General features: G+C 37.0%; 2 protein-coding genes across 3 annotated transcripts in view; both read left to right on the top strand.

Annotated features, from left to right (window-relative positions):
• Positions 1–19,697, top strand: part of LOC131306372 (probable disease resistance protein At4g27220) — an 86,974-nt gene that overhangs the window by 40,941 nt on the left and 26,336 nt on the right. The window lies entirely within an intron of this gene.
• On the top strand, positions 15,738–16,238 carry LOC131307083 (probable disease resistance protein At5g43740). The gene has a single exon (XM_058333500.1). The coding sequence runs from the start codon at positions 15,738–15,740 to the stop codon at positions 16,236–16,238; it is 501 nt and encodes a 166-aa protein (XP_058189483.1).

The following is a 19,697-nucleotide window of genomic DNA, read 5'->3' as shown; positions in this document are numbered from 1 at the left end:
CCCTCCACCATTTCTGGTAATACCCAAAATACCACTGAAATGTTAGTTGTTATTAAAAATAATAACATTGTTGGAGATTTTCAATGGCAGCTGATTTTGCCACTTTCCTATTTGTTAATGTCATTTTCATTTTTGTTTTTATTAGAATGAATTTACTAAAACACCCTTATATTTTGAAAGTGAGAACTGTTTGGCTTGTACCACGTGCACTGTACTATGTGCACTGTATATTAGCCAATCTGTTTGAATTTATTATCCTTTTCTATTAACTTTCTTTTGCTTACGACTAAGTTATTTTAATTTGCTTTTTATCACTTGACAATATTCGCCATTGATGATAAAATAATGTTGACCCATTTCAAACAACTTCTTAGGACTTTTAATTTTGGACAATCTAACCATCTATGGACATGTGAATTGATTTATTTTATACCTTGGTCGTGGATTTTCATTTGTCCATTTCTTATCTAATTTGTCATTTTCTAGAATTGAAAAAATATGTGGGTGCTAAAGGGATGGGATGGGACATTGAAGAAATGAGAATGAGGGCCCTAAATTAGGAACACTAGCACAACCGAAGAATGTTGAGTTTGAAGCAAACAATGTATTCATTTTACTTACCCTCTCCCACAAATAAGACTATGAATGCCTTGCATGAGTGTATTTAGTGGTTAACGAATTGGGAATATTGTAGCTGAATTCTCTGGTTGTATTTGGTGGTTTTGTATTTTCTTATTGCCCTCTTTATGAAAATTGGAAAAGATGGTTTTGATAGTGTTAGTAGTTTTTTATTATACCTCTGTCTTGAACTACTACTGTACTCGGGTTGCATTTGTGGTAAGGCGTAGGGAGATTCCACTGGGGAAATTGTCGAATAAAGGGTTATGAGGAATTTATCTGCCTCTTTTTATTTTAGTACACACATGCATGAGCTTATTTGAAATGAACGGTGCAAATTAAACCAACAAGCCATGGCTTATAATCCAGGGCAACAACACCAGAACCCATATGGATTGAGTTTTTGGTGGTTTGTTTCCTTTATGTATTTGGCTTAGATTTATTTTTTACACGGTTTGACCCATAGCCCAGCTACTAAATTGAATTTTGGCAAAACTTTATCACGTTCCACCAAACAACTACGGAAAATTGTTGGGGGAGTGCCGTCAGCATGGGTGATCCACCTTTGATTGAAAATTTAGTCAAAATTTCATATAATTTGGTGTCTATTGCCTCATTCATCTTGATGAGGCGATTCCGCCTTTGTTTTTGGTAGCCAACCAAAGTGATGACCCCCTTTTTTATTCTCTTCCTCATTGAGTTCTTATATCTGATGAGTATGTTATTGATATTTCTTTTTCACATGTAATTTGAGTGGAAATTCAATACACAATTTGCTCTTGATGCCAATATTTTTTTTCAAGGTATGATTGGTGATTGCACCGTCCACTAGGATAGAGCAGCTCGACTCCTCCCCTTTGTGAAGGCATTGATTTTAACTTCTTTTTGCGGTCACACCAAATAACTTTCTTTGGTAATGGGCTCTTTCCTTCTTTGTTGAATTAGATGTAGAGGATTTGTTTCTCCTTTGAAAGTAGAGAAAGGGAACGTGCATTTTGATGCCCGTCTATGCCATGTTCATTTCTTTAGTGTTGAACCTGTTGGTGTCCGTAACTTATGTTTTGACTATTTCTTTTTTGACCAAATTTGTGAATGTATAGAATATTTTATACCTCTAATTTTGGCTTTGTTGGTTCTCTAACTTCTAGATGTTTGATGTTATATCTTTAAAGGGACCAAGTTACTTAGGAGGCGTCAGCTCATGCGTAGGAGAGCAATAGGTAAATAAAAACGGAAGGTTTTGTTCCATATCAAGTTACTAATTTTTGAATGTAAAAACGGAAGGTTTTGTTCCATATCAACAAATTGTTTCATATCAAGTTACCATTTAAAGATGGAGGAGGAAGCTTCATTATACCGATGGTGTTTGTGTTGATCATTGTTTGTGTTCTTACTGTGTTTCTCCTAGAATGTACAAATTTGTTGACATATTTACTGGAAAAAATAGCGGTTTTGTTGATGCAATCTTGAATAAAGCCTCACTAATTTTTTTAAACAATTTTGCATGTGCTTTGATTCCTTGGATAATATCTTCTATTGAGATTAAGCAGTTTTAGTGTTAGGGTGTATGAAAGTTTTTCATTATTTTATGTCAATGCTTTTGAATTATTGCCTTCAAGCAGGGGCACAGTTTCACTCCTCAATTTTCAAATTTTATTAGTTAATTTATTTTAATCGTGTTAAAAAATGTGTTGCGCCGTGCCTTCAGGCACAAACAATTTCTAGAAGGTACGTTTTCCTTCTTCAACTTTATTAGCTAATTAACACAAAGATTCAATGACTTTCAAATTTTCCTTACGTTTTCACTCATAGTTAAACGTCTTCTACTAATAGGATGATTTCACAACCCTAGATCAACTTCATCTAAAATTACCCAAATCTACTACCCTGTGACCTGTAACCACTCACATGCACTTTCATTCCCAAATCTAAGGATCTCTCAACCAGAACATAGTGACTTCAGATAATCCAATTGGGGCTATAAAAAAAAAAAATTTCAAGGGTTGGCCGATTAACATTCTTTTGCAGATAAATCCAACGGGGTTTTAACAAATTGAGATCCGAATACCCCTTAAAATTTAAAAAAAAAAATACGGTAGGGGCAACCAAAAAAAAATCGACATGGAACATAAAATATAAATCTGCTAGAAAGGACCACCATAGACTTACCCGCACATTGGGTTTTACATTTTGGTAAAAAAAATATGGATGGCAGGGAAAACAACAAAAAATTGTTAATTTTAAATTGCACTTGAAAACACCCCCCACCCCCACCATAAAAAACAGATTCAAAACCACCCTTTTCTTATAAAAAAATATGGATGGTAGAAGAAACAAAAAAAAATTGTTAGACACAGAACCCAAATGGAGGAAAAATTGAACCGAAAGAAAATAGGTAACGTAGAAGAAGAACCCCAAATCTATTTACTTAACTGTAAAAAAAAAAAAAAAATAGATTAAACAAAAGGGGAGATAGAGAGAAAACTGTGGTTGGGGGTAAACCAAAAGAAAACAATTTCTATATACAGTTAAAATAATGAAGCCACTCACCTCAATTCTTGTAGTCTCGAACTCGGAAGTAGAGTTCGGTGATTTTCAATGGTGTGGTAGTATAGTAACTGAGGTTAAGAGAGGAGGGATGGGGGAGGAAACAAAAGAAGAATGTACGCCTGATTTTGGGAAACCCAAAGTCAGCCCTTGACTTTGGAAATAGCTAATGCCGTGTTTGGATTTGGATTTGAAATTTTTTTTGAAAAATAGTAAGAGTAATAGATGGAGAGAGATAGAAAGAGAAATGTTGGAAGTAAAGAGAATCTATGAAGAATTTTTTGAAAAATGCTTTTTGAGAAGTAAAAAACAAGGCATAAGGTTGTAGAGATTGATTTTGACACTCCCCAAATTGATTTTGGCACTCCTCTTTGGAAGTGCGGTTATTAAATTGGAGAGTGCCAAAATCACTTCCCGGATTTTATATACCTTTTTAAGTTCCAGACTTTGGAAATCATACGCCTGGTTTTTCGGAAATAGCCCTTTCATTCTTGGCCTTAGGATGAAACCAATCCACGGCATCTACTAAAAATGTCAGACAACTTCAAATTAGGACCAGATTAGTTTCTCCATAAACTTCCCATTTATTGTTCTGTTTTATCCTTTTATTCCAAAAAATGCAAAGTATTTATCAAAATACCAAGGGTTGAATGAAGGATGGAGATTTATGCAGAAAAATATGTGTTAAATTCAACGATTAATATGTATGTAAGAAAAATATATGAGTCATCATACCGTCGCAATTTGTATTATAGATGTGAATACCGACACAGAAAAGTAATCATAAAGTCTCCGTTGTGAGGTGCATTCCATTTCGGATCACCGCTCATTCTGAAGTCTTTGTCGGGCAAAGTCTTGGTCTTTCTTTCTTGGAAACTTTTCTTTTATATCCCTTCGACTTTGATCAAAAATTCATTTTGGTCCTTTACCTTTTAATTTCGGCATAAAAATACTTCGACTTTCCAAATTTTTTCAATGTCATCCTTTAGAAGGAATCCGTTTTCTTTGAGTCCTGCTATAGGGACCGACGGCCGCGCCGGGATGTCTCCGGACAGCCGATCCAAGCCGTCCAAAAATTCTATAAAATAAAAAACGAGGGGGCCCACGCAGGAATCAACGGCATTTAATATGTGTAGGGTACTTAATCCAAACACCATATTTTTCATGTATATATGTATATATCCCTAAAGGATGGCATTAAAAAAATTGAAAAGTCAAAGTATTTTTATGCCGAAATTAAAAAGTGAAGAATCAAAATGAATTTTTGGTCAAAATCGAAGGGATATAAAAGAAATTTTCTCTTCTTTCTTTTACGTATGTCTCTTCAACTTTATCATTATTTGATGTATCTCCCAAACTTGAGCAAGAGGACGACTATACTTATACGTTCTGATTACTTTATATCGATAGTACTCTTCAGAATTCCACACAAACACAAGCGGCAAGCCGTTCATTAATCAGGAAAATAATCTTTTGAGCGGCTTGGAAAAAAATCAGTTTGATCAGATAACTCTAGGTATCCCGTAAATTTTTATTCAGAATTCACGATTCCTGTTCTGAATGAAAAGTTGTACTTTGGATGAATTTCTTACAGTTATTCGATCAAGCTGATTTTTTGCGGGCTATTAAAAAACATATTTAAAAATTAAGGAACAACTTAGATCATTTGTGTAGACTCCAAAGTCAACCCGATAAAGCGGTCTGTACAATATCAAACACATAATCCGATTCAAATTAAAACTCTATTCTATGCAAAAGAACACGGTTACTTGGTACGAGGTTTCATCCTCCCGCTAGATAAGGGGCTTAGCCGGCCATAGGAAAGAACACACTTGAATTTGATGAATGCTTTAAGAACATGATGAACAATGGTGTTTTTTCTCTCTTCCTTAGCCTCTAACAAAAGTTTGGTAACACTAAAACAAGTTTAGGAAGTTGTATTTATACATATACATCCCCTAAAAATTACACAAAAACAATTAAAACCGCTGAAATCGGGGCTCGCCCACTGAATATTATACCCAGAGCTAAGCCCAGATTGAAATTTCCTGACAACTTTCTATTCGATCATATCCTCATTCCACAAGTTTTTGGAGTTGTTGCATATTCTTCTTAGGACAAATTTCACTTGATTGGTCATTTATTACCGCATAAGAATGTCCTAATCACCCTCATTTTTCTCATCCCTTCTGAACTCAACTTCTTGTCGATATTGAGAAATGTAAAGGTAACTTGGCCATTTTTGAAAAAAAAAATTTTGAGTTTGGTGCGAGTACTGAGAAATTAAGGGTGGTCTGAATAGAATTTCCACACGGTGAAAGTGACTTTCTACCCACCAATTTTACTCAGAAGACTTTTGCAACCAATCTCCTCTCCATTTTAAAAATAAAAAAACCTATTAGGCCCCGTTCCAAAACGAATTTTAAGTCCTTATTTTTATAGAAGGCAATTTCAAACTCAAAAATTATAGGCTTATTATTGAAATCTAAAAATATGCAATATGGATCTTGTTTGAAAGATCTCGATGAGATCTTTTATAAGATGTAAAAAAAATTTAAAAATTATTTTTTATTTACATTATTTTTTAGTTTAAAAATATAAAATAAGTTGCTTACTTTTTAAGAAGGTTTCTGGAACGGGGCCTGTCTATTTCAAGTAAATTGCTACTCCCCCCGACACCCGCCCCCCTCCGGCCCCACACCCCAATTCCCTTTTTACCCCCACACCCCAATCAACCCATTTTTTATTTTTCATTTATTTACTTAATAACTTTATATCTTTTTTCGTTTTTATTTATTTAATATTATTTAAGTGTTCCAATTTTCAATCCGGTTGAATCGGTGCAAAGATCTTGCTTTTTTTTATCATTTTATCTTTAATTGTCATAATGAATTTTTGGCTCTAAGGCCGTTCAACAAGTATCCTAAGGTTCTTTATTTAGTTTCAGGTCTCTCTTTGGGTGCTCATTGAAAGGTTTTAGAGCCAAAAATTCATTACGACCATTTATGATGAAATGATAAGAAAAATAAGATTTTTGCACCGGTTCAAACCAATTCAAAATTGGAACACTTATTTTTTTACTCTTTATATGTATTTTTAAATTATTTAATATTATACAAGTAAGTAATCAACCAATTTTTTATTTCTCATTTATTTACTTAATAACTTTTATATTTTTTTTCGTTTTTATTTATTTAATATTATTTAAGTGTTCCAATTTTCAATCCGGTTGAATCGGTGCAAAGATCTTGCTTTTTTTATCATTTTATCTTGAATAGTCATAATGAATTTTTGGCTCTAAGGCCGTTCAACAAGTATCCTAAGGTTCTTTATTTAGTTTCAGGTCTCTCTTTGGGTGCTCAAAAATTCATTAAGATTACAATTAGTGTTCGGGAACTAATTACGAAATATATTTTGCAAACGACATACTAATCCAGAATACAAATGTTATATTTAGGATTACTTTTTTTTTTAACTATAGTACAATTTAATAAATTTGTTAACCATTATTTAGCATAGATCCTCTTAACTGATTCAGTAGTATAGTGCTTCAAATTACGTTTCTACTTCATATGATTGCAAATGGCTGGTTTCTATTTTTTTTAAAACTAAAACAGAAACGTTTTAGGGGCTACTATGCCAATAGGGACAGCAGAGCCCTCGGGCCCCCCTACTTTTTAATTTTTTATTTATTTAATTACTTATATCTTATTTATTTAATTTCTATAAATACACCATTTGTATATTTAAAAATATAATTCAAGAATAATGTGCTTTAATTTTCAATTCAGTTAAATCAGAGTAAAGATCGTTTTTTTATTATTATTTTATTTTAAATGGTTATAATTAATTTTTTGGTTTAAGGCCTTTCAACAAACACCCTAAGGCTTATTATTTAGTTTCAAGACTCTCTTAGGGTGTCCATTGAAAGGCCTTGAAGCCAAAAATTTATTACGACCATTTAGGATGAAATGATCAGAAAAATAACATATTTGCACTAGTTCAAACGGATTGAAAATTGAAACACTTATTTTTGTAACTATTTTTTAATCTATAAAGGACAAAAAATAAAAATAAAACAGTCGGATAAACATAATCAATTGAAACACTTTTTTTCTCTCAAATACTTTACAAAGTCTAGAATTAGACTTGAACCTATTATTAAAGAGGAAAAAAAATTTAAACTGGAAAGAAAAAAAAGGAAATAAAATGAAAAAAAAAAAAACCAAACCGGAAAAAAAAGAGAAAAGAACAAACTGGGAAAGAGAGAGAGAGAGAGAGAGAGAGAGAGAGAGAAGGAGGGAGGGAGGGGGGTAATCTGGGAAAAGGAGGTGGGGCCGGGGAGGGGGGGTGTGTCAGGGGAGGGGGGAATAGCAGGTCTCCTATTTCAATACTCTTTGCCTCTCCCTTTCTCCAGTCATGGAAGAAAGCTCGCGCCTCGTCCCTCTCTCTACAAGAAAGCATCTCCTCTACATTTTCAAAATAAAAAAACCTCCTCCACACTGGTTCTCCTCTCCGGCCATTACGCATGTTAAGAAAGTAGAGTCCTACATTGCTTGAGAATGAAATGAGTGATCACTTAATAACATTTGAGACCTCTCCACTTATTATCAAATTGATTTTGAGGTGGACATAAAATTTCTACATGGTATCAGAGCGGGACCCATTTCACCCCACATTTTAAAAATTTACAATTCACACCCCACGATGACAGACCAGCAAAAAGGTTGCACAATAATAGGACCCAGAGACCTCTCCACTCATTGCCAATTGATTTTGAAATGGACATAAAGTTTCTACACGACGGTCCAACCCATTGGCCCATCATTTTGCAAACCGTAATTGGTCACTGCTTCAGTCTAGTTGATCGTGTATTTTATATATTAGGTACACATTTCTTGTACATTAGCGCGATATGTTATCAAAAATATTAACGCGGTATGTCATGATTTGGTTTTGTTTCCAGGTTTGGCATCATTCAATTAACTTATAGGATTTGGTTTACAGATTTTTTTCCCGCAGGTAACTGTGAGAAAGGGGTGTAAAGCTCTGCAACTGTGCAAGGAGACGATAAGCAGATTAGGGCGGCGTTTCTCTGCTAAATAGACAAGAGAGGATATTATCGCAGCCAACCTCAAATACCTTTTGGTAAAAAAATTTATTACTAGTTTTTATGCCTCTCATTCATGAGATTCTTTCCTAGTGTACTATATTAGGAGATAAGTGAGATTTCTGGTTAGAAATTATGTCAGTTTATGTATTTTAGTTGTTAGTTGAAGTTATGGTAGTCTTTTTGGTTATCTTCTGTGTGTTTATTTGCTCATCTATAGTTTCAGAGCTAAGATGGGGAGATGATCATGTTGGGTGAAGGAGTATTGATCACACATTTATAATGTATGAAACTCACAAGAGAATTGCACAAACACACTCACAATATATTGAACTCACTCAATCTGAAAATACCATACAAGGAGGAGGAATTGCTCTCTCTCTCTGTAACTCTCTTATTCTCTTATTCCACTCATATCTTTTACATAATCAGAATACATTCTTTTATAGGCAAATCAAATAGACAAGTAGATAACTTTGCAATAAATGCAAAGATCACAAATTGAAATACGAAAGCTTAAATTCAATACCCATGTTTTTGTTATTGTTCTTCTTGCAGGCTTATCTGACGTTCATTCTTCACCAACTTACCCTTCCACTTGCAGGCATTCATAGCCTCCAAAACAATAGTTCCACACGTTCCAAATCAAGCTTATTGGTTTTTCAACATCCCCCCTTAAGCTTGATTCTCAGAGATTCTTCATTCCAAGCATTGTCTTCATTTTTACGAAAGCTTCATGTTTGAGGGGCTTCGTAAGGATATCAGCTGCTTGATCATATGTCCTACAAGAAACTAACTCCACTTCTTTTGCTTTTACATGCTCTCTGATGAAGTGGTAGCAGGTATCGATGTGCTTGCTTCTTTCGTGATGAGTCGGGTTCTTTGCAAGCGCAACTGCAGAGCAGTTGTCAACATAGATTTTCAGCTTCACAAGATGACAACGTGACGATCGCTTGCTTCTTGGATGTCCAAGTGAAGGCAGTATCTCCAATGAAGAAAACAAACCCTGTTGTGCTCTTCCTTTCATCCAAGTCTCTTCCCCAATCGCTATTTGAATAGCCGGAAAGATTCAGGTCACCACCTGACTGATAGAACAGTCCATCACTATGAGTTCCTTTGATGTAGCGGAGAATCCGCTTTGCTGCGAACAAGTGTGACTGATCTAGCGTCTCCATGTATCGGCTGACTAGCCCAACACCATAGAGTATGTCTGGCCTATTACAGGTCAGATATCGCAGACTTCCAACCAAGCTTTTGAAATAGGTTGGATCAACATTCCCAGTATCATTTTTCTTCAGTTCCAGTCCACTATCGACTGGAGTCGTCACTGGATTGCACGTCTCCATCCCATACTTCTTCAGTGTCTCCGTGGCATACCTGCTCTGGGAGATAAAAATTCCTTCTTCACTTTGCGTCACTTCAATGCCTAGGAAGTGAGCCATAAGTCCGATGTCCGTCATTTCGAACTCTTGAAACATCGTCTTCTTGAATGCTTCAAACATGGCTGGATTGTTGCCTGTAAAAATCAAGTCATCAATGTAGAGACATACATACAGCTGGCTTCCATCAGTCTCCTTCTTCATATAGAGTGCATGTTCGTAGGGGCACTTCTCAAATCCATTCTCTTGGAAGTACTTGTCAATTCTGGTATTCCATGCACAAGGCGCTTGCTTCAGCCCATATAGCGCCTTCGTCAATTTGTACACTTTGTCTTCACGACCTTTCTTCACATATCCAAGTGGTTGCTCAATATAGATTTCTTCTTCTAGAAATCCATTCAGGAATGCTGTCTTGACATCCAACTGATAGATCTTCCATCTCTTCTGAGCAGCTAATGCGATCATTAGCCTAATTGTATCCATTCTGGCAACAGGGGCAAACACATCACCATAGTCTATGCCCTCTCTCTATTTGTAGCCTTTCGCTACAAGTCTTGCTTTGTATCTCTAAACCTCTCCTTAAGCGTTCTTCTTAGCTTTGTAGATCCACTTTATTCCAATTGCCTTGTGACATTTTGGGAGGCTAGTCAGCTCCCAAGTCTTGTTCTTCTCTATGGACTGAATCTCTTCATCCATAGCCTTCCTCCATTTGTCTTCTCTGCTAGCTTCCTCAAAACTAACTGGATCACAACTGATTTGCAGACAGAACATGGTAAAATCTGCATCCATCTGATCTGTATTCTGGTATAGATCATTCAAGTTCCGAATTCCTCTGGGCCTCATGTCTGAAATTTCCCGTTCAACTGGTGAGGATGGTTCACCTCGTTGTGGTGAGGGAAAACCACGAGAAGATGCTGACTGATCTTCTGGTCTCCCAGGTACATCTCTGGTTTGTACCTGTTCTTCATCTTCAAGTGTTAGCTCCATATTCCTGGTAGCTTCTATTTGACCCCAGCCAGGATTCATTTTCCTCAAAAATGACATCTCTACTAAAAATCACCTTCTGAGTGATGGGATTATACAACCTGTATCCCATCGTTCTGTCACCGTATCCAACAAGGATACATTTAACTCTTTTGTCTTCGAGTTTGGCTCTGTTTGCCTCCGGAACTTTGGCATAGGCAATACAACCAAATACTCTAAGATGACCCACACCTGGCTTGTGAGTGGACCATGCTTCTTGTGGTGTCTTCGACTGCACATTTTTCGTAGGACACCTGTTCAGTAAATAGACTGCACACTGAACTGCTTCAGCCCAAAATCTCTTGGGCATGTCTTTATCTTTCAACATGCTTCTAGCCATGTTGAGAATGGTGTGATTCTTCCTCTCAGCTACACCGTTTAGCTGAGGAGTATAGGCAGGTGTGCACTGGTGTCTGATTCCTTGTTTCCTAAGGAATCCCTCAAATTGATCTCCAGTGTACTCTCCTCCTTGGTTTGATCGCAACGTCTTGATGTGGTACCCGTTTCCTTTCTCAACAAGAGCTTTGAACTCTTTGAACTTTTCAAATACTTCTGACTTCAATTTCAAAAAGTATACCCACGTCTTTCTACTATAGTCGTCGATGAACGTGAGGAAGTATCTGTTCTAACCGTTTGAGATTGACTTCAACGGACCACAAACATCTATGTGTACTAGCTCGAGCAGCATAGATGCTTTCCAATCAACTTGCTTTCCAAAGTTATTGCGGTGTTGTTTGCCAAGAATACAGCTTTCGCATACCTCATTTGGACGTTGAATATGAGGTAAGCCCTTAACCATCTTCCTAGCCAACAGCTTCAAGCTTTCAAAGTTGAGGTGCCCATATCTGAGATCCCATATCCAATCTTTGTCATTGATAATGGCATTGAGGCACTTTGGTGTGTCATGAAGAACAGTTAGCGGAAACATCCTGTTCTTTGCCATTTGTACTCGAGTTATCAGCTTCCCTTGAGCATCTGCAATCGTCAGTTGCATATCCTTTAGGCTAATTTGATAGCCTTTTTCTAGCAGCTGACCAAGACTAAGAATATTAGTCTTCATATCTAGAACATAGTAGACGTTGGAGATGGATGCATGATCTCCATTCTTCCTTTTGATTATACTATCACCTCTCCCTCGAACTGGTACTTTAAAAAGGTCACCAAAAGAAATATCTCCTTGAACCTTTTCATCAAGTTCAGTAAAAAGCTGCCTTGAGCCGATCATATGATTACTGGCTGCAGAATCAAGAAACCATGTACCTTGATCCTGCTCAGTTGGGCTGTGTGCCATGAGACTCATTGAATCTCCTCCTGATGGCTCCTTGTCTGCATAGTTGGCTGTTTCGCCAACTTGATTTGATGCTGGTCTTCCCTGGCACTCATTGCTATAGTGACCATACTTTTCGCAATTGTAACACTGAACGTTACTTTTGTCAACGTTCAAACGGTTGTTGTAACTGCCTCTTCTGCCTTGTCCTCCTCCTCTTGGATTATGACCTTGTTGTCCTCGTCCACCTCCTCTTGGAGCATAGTTTTGTTGTCCTCGACCACCTCCTCTTGGAGCATGATTTTGATTCTCTCCTCTGAAGAATCCTCTGCCACCTCTGCCTCTGGAATTTGAATTTCCAGAGCCTCTTCCATGGGAACCATAGCCTCGTCCCCTCTGAGATGTCCCCCCTTGCTCGTACCTTCCTTCATTGAGGGATAACTTTATTTGTAGAGCTTGTTCTGAGGCTCTATCGTCATCTATGTGAAACTTCTGTTCGTGGGCTTGCTGCGAACCCACGAGCTCTTCAATAGACATGGTTGAAACGTCTTTAAGTTCTTCTAACGTAACAACGTTGAAATCGAATCTATGATCCAAAGATCGCAAGATCTTTTCTATAACTCTCGTGTCGGTGAGAGCTTCGCCATTTCTCCTCATTTGATTTGCCACCACCATGATTCGAGCATAATACTCAGAAATAGATTCCGAGGATTTCATTCGTAAAGACTCGAATTCACCTCATAGAGTTTGGAGGCGAATCCTCTTCACTTTGTCAGCACCTCTGTAAGTCTCATGCAGCATCTCCCAAATTTCTTTGGAAGTTTTGGCAGAAGAGATGATCTCAAACGTGGCTTCGTCAAGTCCTTGATAGATGATGGACTTGGCTTTGCAATCCTTCTTTCGCTCGGCACGGAGCGTCGTCTTTTGTTCCTCCTTTAAAGCTGTTTCTACTTCTTTTGAAGTGGGTTCATCATAACCTTCTTCTACCACCTCCATAACATCTTGAGCACCAAGTAGTGCCCTCATTTGCATGGACCAATTATCATAATTGTCCTTGGTGAGCTTTGGAATGACGGCTTGGGATGTTCCGTTAGCCATCGAACCTGAAAAACAACAGAAATACGTCTGGCGAGGATTGAACTACAATCTTTCAAACTCCAGGGACCTAAAGTTTAATTAGGCCTGTTGAATTTGTGTTCCAGATGCACTGGATTACTCCTCCTTCTTCAACGTTACCAGAATTTAATGCTTGGTAACTACCAGACTTCAATGCTCTGCTTGAAATATCTTCTTTCACTTTGATAATAACGAAATCGGGAGGTGGGTCTGAATTAATTCACACCAAAAAAAAACTTTTGCTTGCTGAACTGTGAACTGTGATCTCCGGGTTGCATCACCGTCGGTCGGAATAAATTGATTCCGGAGACGTTGGAATCGTCTTGGCGAGGAGATCTTGATTCGATGCTCAAAACTTGGTTTTGACCGAATCGATTTCTGGGCTGCAAAAAACAGTCTGTCTGTTTTTTCTTTTTGCCAGAAAGCTGTCGCCAAAAATGCAAGGCGGCGTTTGGGTGATCGGGCTTTGTATTCAAAAATTTGAATTTGAGGGAGCTAATTTCTAGTTGAAAATAGCAGAACGTTGAAGGTATGTTTTTTTTCTGTGAGAGAGAATTTTTTTTCGAAAAGAGCCCAGTGCTCTGATAGCAGTTTGTTGGGTGGAGGAGTATTGATCACACACTTATAATGTATGAAACTCACAAGAGAATTACACAAACACACTCACAATATATTGAACTCACTCAATCTGAAAATACCATACAAGGAGGAGGAATTTCTCTCTCTCTGTAACTCTCTTATTCTCTTACTCCACTCATATCTTTTACATAATCAGAATACATTCTTTTATAGGTAAATCAAATAGACAAGTAGATAACTTTGCAATAAATGCAAAGATCACAAATTGAAATACAGAAGCTTAAATTCAACACCCGCGTTTTTGTTATTGTTCTTCTTGCAGACTTATCTGACTTTCATTCTTCACCAACTTACCCTTCCACTTGCAGGCATTCATAGCCTCCAAAACAATAATTCCACACGTTCCAAATCAAGCTTACTGGTTTTTCAACAGATCAATCTACCACCGCGACACCATCTCTCAACTTCGCGAGAGATTAACTTGGTAATCTCCCTTACTCTCTGCTCTATGTACTCTTGTATCGTTGGATCGTTCTTTGTCTACAAAGCTACTATTAGAAATCGGGCTATTGAGAATTTGTGGTGTTTGTTGTTCTGATGTTTTACAATCAAATAATTGCTGAAATGGGTAGCCAAATAGCCCTCTATATTTTACATACCTCATTGTTAATTATGTTTGCCATATTTATTATTGGCTAACGTTTCTTTTTTGGTTGAGTATAAAATTATTCTGTGCGTTTGCAAGAAAACAATAGGTGTGATTGGCCAAGTTCGCTAAGAGTTTGATTTGGTCAAACCACTATTAGGTGTATCCCACTTAATAAGAGATGTGCACGTGGATAGGGGTGATATGGTTATATCATGTGATGTGCTCCCTAAATAAAATGGGTGGTTAGAGAGATCTGGGTCAGTGAGATAACCCCCACTACCTAAATAATAGGAAGCAATTTTTCCTGTAACGTTACATGGGTATATGCCTATAAAAGAAAACCTAGAAGATGGGAAATCCTATCACAACCCACCACAAATTTTGCCCTATCTCTACATTGTTTTCTACTGTGCAAACACTTATATATACATATATTAGTTGAGAAGGAAAGCTTGGAGATCCAACAGCTTTCGGAATTTAAGAAGAGAAGTCCAAGCCTCAACTGTTCAACAATAATTACCTAATATATACCAGATGTAAACTATATGCACAGATAAAGAATATTCCAAAAAATAGTGACGTAGAGATAGGATTTTTCATTTTCGAAACCCATTTACTCTTTTGTGGGTTTTTTTTTTCAATTATGGATATTAATCTACCTTTTCACAATATTGTTGGGTACGTTCATTTCAACAACAAAATCTTTTTGATTAAGGGACTGACAAAGTGGCAAGCATGCGCCTATCCAAGCAATTCTAATTGAGTATATTATGTTTGGCACAATGAAAACTATAGTTGGATTTGCCCAAGATTTACTAGTTCTTAGATGCAGCAAAGAGAACTATTTTTCTGGAATTTTATTAGGATGTCTTATTTATACTCGTGGATATAACTAGATAACAATAACCCTTGACCTTCCAACTTCAAGTGACTCAATCTAGATAGGACTAAATCTTCACCTTCCTACTTCTAGATAAGACCCAATTAACTTTAGCAAATTCTAGACCTTTACACAAGACACTTCAAGCTTCCAGAAATTGCAAATTAACTTTTAACACTCCTTCTAATAACGCCGGTATTCCATTCTTGCTAATGCTTTCTATAGTTTTGCTTCTTCCAGGTCTTCCGCTACAGGTTCTGAGTTTCTTGATGGCAATAATTGCTACAATAGGAGCAGTTACCAATTTAGTTGGGGCAACAACAAGAGTACCAGTTTAGTTGGGGCAACAACAAGAGTACTGCAGGCTGTTTCCCAAAGTAAACTGGTATGGTGGGATCCTCTCAAAGTCAAACTTTTGAACAATTTGGAGGGGTTTCATGATGCTTTAAATGAAGCAATACAAGCTTTAGGTTCTTTAAGGAAGGATTTTGAAATTGAAGTCCAGAACAACCATATTGCTGAAAACTGCCATATTACTCAACTTGAATAACCACGAACAAGTTGCCAAAATGTTCGACATAGTCATATGGCTCACAGTATCAAAAGAGGGGAGCAAGGAAAATCAAACAAGAGAACATCTACAACAAGCTATTGCGCAAAGATTGAAACTAACAATGGTAGCAACAAGCGATGCCGGTGAAATTGCCCAACGAATATTTACGGAGTTGGAGGGAATGAAGTACTTGTTCCCTTTGGACGATGTCAAAGAATATCTCAACTTAAATGAAATTGGGATTCCTTTTCGCAATAATGGCAGCAATATAATATTGACAACTAGGTTGCACCATGTTTGTAATAACAAAATGGTGGACAAGGCGATTAAGTTGGAATATTTGTCTCGCGATGAGTCATGGAAGATGTTTCAAGATGTTTTAAGAGGCAAAAAGCTCATTAAAGATGAAAGAATAGGACCACTTGCATACCGAGTGTGCATAAAGTGCAGTGGACTTCCGCTATTAATTGAAAAAGTAGCAAATACTTTCAAATTGAAAACCACTGAAAGCATCTGAAGGGATAGACTAAATAGTTGGAGGATGTGGCCTAGTCAAGAATGCGAAGGCATTAAAGAAGTGTATGAATTGTTGAGATTTTGTTTCAATGAGTTGGGTGATGATCTGTATAAGATATGTTTCCTGTATAGTGCATTATATCCCGAGGACAGCAACATCAACATAGATTCTTTGTTGGAACGTTGGGAAGCAGATGATCTTCTTGGCATTGGTAGTGACGTGAGAAAGGTGCGCGTTGTGATTGGGGATTTAATATTGATCACCTAAAAAATGTGTCATTGCTTGAGGAAGGTAAGAGGTGATTATCATGTTACCATGCACTAGTTCATCTGATGAGTGGCATTATACGTATCGGAAGGTTATCCTGAATGTGAACATTTGGTGGAAACTAACAAAGCACTAAGAGAGCCCCCGATGAGGAATGTTGGAGGGAGAAGAAGAGGATCTCCTTGGGTGACAATGAGTTGGATCGATTACCCAATTCCATGAATTGTAGCATGCTTTCCACCCTATTCCTACAGAATAATTTAGGTCTGAAAAACATCCCTCCAGCATTCTTTGATCATATGACAACTCTTCGAGTGTTGGATTTATCTTATACTGGTGTCACGTCATTACCATCATCTCTTTCATTCTTGGATCGGCCTCAAAGTCCTAGACCTCAATAATTGAGATGGTGGAGCTCACTTCCCACATCGAGGAACTTGTACATCTAGAATCACTTGATATTCATGGGAGTGGAATAACTAATCTACCACCTCACATTGAGAATTTGATCTTCTTGAAGCACTTGTGGGTATCCTTTGGACATGGAAATGACACTCAAGACGTGAGTTTCAACTACGACATGATTTCAAAACTTTCTAGATTGAAAGAGCTGGTAATTGATGTGAAATCACCCCAGCAGTTGATTAATAAGGTGGTAAACAATATAATGAATGAAGTCGCTACATTGCAAGAATTCAAGAGATTCAGGGTTTCCCAATATGATTGTAGATGTCTTAGAGGTTGTTGCACCTAGACAACTTGAACTGTCCATATCCGCGTTCCAGAAGCGAGAATACTTTCAAGTTATATCAAAAGGAGTCAGTGGGGATGTTAGAAAAATAATTTGTAATCTTGTTCTAGAATAATGTAGAATAAGTATTTGAATATCTAAGTTAAAAATAAATTAGAAGTGTGTAGAAGTAATAAGTACACTAGAAGATCTTTGTATTTATGCACATGAGTAGAATTAGATAATTCTAGAAAATGAGAGATCTTTTATGTAATTAAGCACATGTGCTTAACTCAAGCAATATAGTATGCAAGAAAGAGAAATCAAACACGAGGATTTATAGTGGTTCGGTCCGTAACTTTACGGCCTACTCTACTCCCCAAGTGTCCTACTCGGGAATTGTTGTACTATCTCCAATAGTTGTTACAAACCTCTAGCTTCGCAGGTGCTAGAGAACCTTACAACGAGCGATTACTCCAAATCCTCTCCAACTAGCTAAGACTCTGACGCTTGCGACACCTAAAACCCAAATGATTTTTCTACCCAAAAATCACTCACAAAAACGGTTACAATCTCACAAGAGTGTGAAATCCCTTTTTACAATACGGTTCAAAGGTACACTCAAACTAGTGTAAGAATATTCAAGATGAAGCTTAAGGATGACTGATAGAATTCAAAAATAGCTCACTGGAATTTTTGCTCAAGGGATGCGTATCCTGACCTTGCTCCTGCTTTTCTTTTTAACGTGGAAAAACCCAATTGAACGTTGGAGACTTCCTCATAGCCGTTGCACACAATCAACCCCAATCTTTCCCTCTTAGATCTTTCCATCTTCATATCTCCAGCAGTCAATCTTTCCCTTTCCTTCTTCTTCGAAGCTCCTTTCTTGTTTTCATCGCCTCACTCTTCCTCTCACACGAAAAAACCCAATTTCTGGAAAATGATATCCTGTGTAGGGCACACCTTTCGATACGAGGCAATTGTTTATAAGTCCCTATTATAATGAATAATAGCATAATTAGTTCAATAGAAACATGGGTACATAATTCAGACTAGATTTTGCACCAATTTGATGTGCACTGATCGCTTTGTTTTCATATCAAAAATAATTAATAAAACAGAATAATTACTATTACCTAAAAGATAGCGGTAAGTACTCCGAGTATCATCCTCAGGAATTACGAAGGCTAAATTGCGATTGTTTTAATTGATTTCTAACTTAATTCAAAAAGAGATTTGATTGTTGATTTCTAAAATATTTAAAGCTGAATAAAAATAAGCAATAAAAAGTGAGAGTTTATGAGAGAAAAGATCTAGGGTTTCGAATCCACTCGACCCGTTGTAACAATCTCTATACGATGATAAAGGTCTATTATTCGAATCAATCCAAATATCGTTACGGTTCGCGGGTCCTCACGGTATCGCCAAAAGATTTATATGAATCACCGAATAGCATGGGGTATCGCCGCCTAGCACGAACCGTCTTACTAGTACGATCCGCCTCTATGGCACGAATCGTCTAATAGCATGACGCGTCTTACAGAGCATAACCCATCTTACCCAGCTATCACAGAACAATTAAGAATTGTTGCATGAACGTGCATAAAAATCTAGAAAATTATACACAAAATTTGATAGAGAAAATTAATACCGCAAATAAATCCTTATATCATACAACCACGATTCGAATAATAAAACACTAAATCAAAATATAAACATTATTACTCAGAGATCGAGGGTCATCTATACCTTAGAAACGAGTTTAGCCGGACAACTGATCTTCTGTCCAGCCGTGATCGGAAAAGAATGATTATGCGGGGAACAGTGCTCTCGGTTTTCGACCGTGTTTCTCTTCCTTTTCGTCTCCTCTAATAACCCCTGTAGCCGACTTGTAATCTCCCTTTTTATATGTACTGCTGCCATCCCCTTTATTTTGACTTCAAAAAGCCCTAATAAGCTGGAGTATATTAAAACATCATGGGCCCATCCTCAGTCAAAGCAGTGCAAGTCCAATTTCTTATTTGAAAGTCCAATTCCTTGGCCCATTAACTTCGGTTAAGTCTAGTGCAACTCCTGACTTCGTATTGCAATTCGGACCTTCGGACATCGTTTAATATTTTAACTTTGCACTTTTTGTATCAAACTCTCCAAATACCTACAACAAAAACAAAAGCATAAATCTCCAAGTAATAACATATAAATAAAGTTAGCAAGGATAATTTAGAGGGCGCGTATGTGAACATTTACGTGTCTATCATGCACCAACTTGACGTCAGTTAAGATGATTTCATCCCGTTATCAAATGAGTAGGATTTGGGCAAATTGGGTAAGTTGCAAGTGGGTTGGATCTTTAATGGATTATTAACTCATTTATAACCCGTTAGTTATGAGACTAATTATCCATATCCAACTCAACTCATTTATTTAAAATCAATTAATGAAACCCGCCCTGCCCATTAATC

The sequence above is a fragment of the Rhododendron vialii genome, chromosome 11a, assembly GCF_030253575.1.
Source record: "Rhododendron vialii isolate Sample 1 chromosome 11a, ASM3025357v1".
Lineage (NCBI taxonomy): Eukaryota > Viridiplantae > Streptophyta > Magnoliopsida > Ericales > Ericaceae > Rhododendron > Rhododendron vialii.
Note: the sequence above shows the minus strand (reverse complement) of the source record. Positions and strands in the feature narration are given on the sequence as shown.

Coding starts and splice junctions, on each gene's coding strand:
- LOC131307083 (XM_058333500.1), top strand. CDS start 15,738: ATGTTCGACATAGTCATATGGCTCACAGTATCAAAAGAGGGGAGCAAG.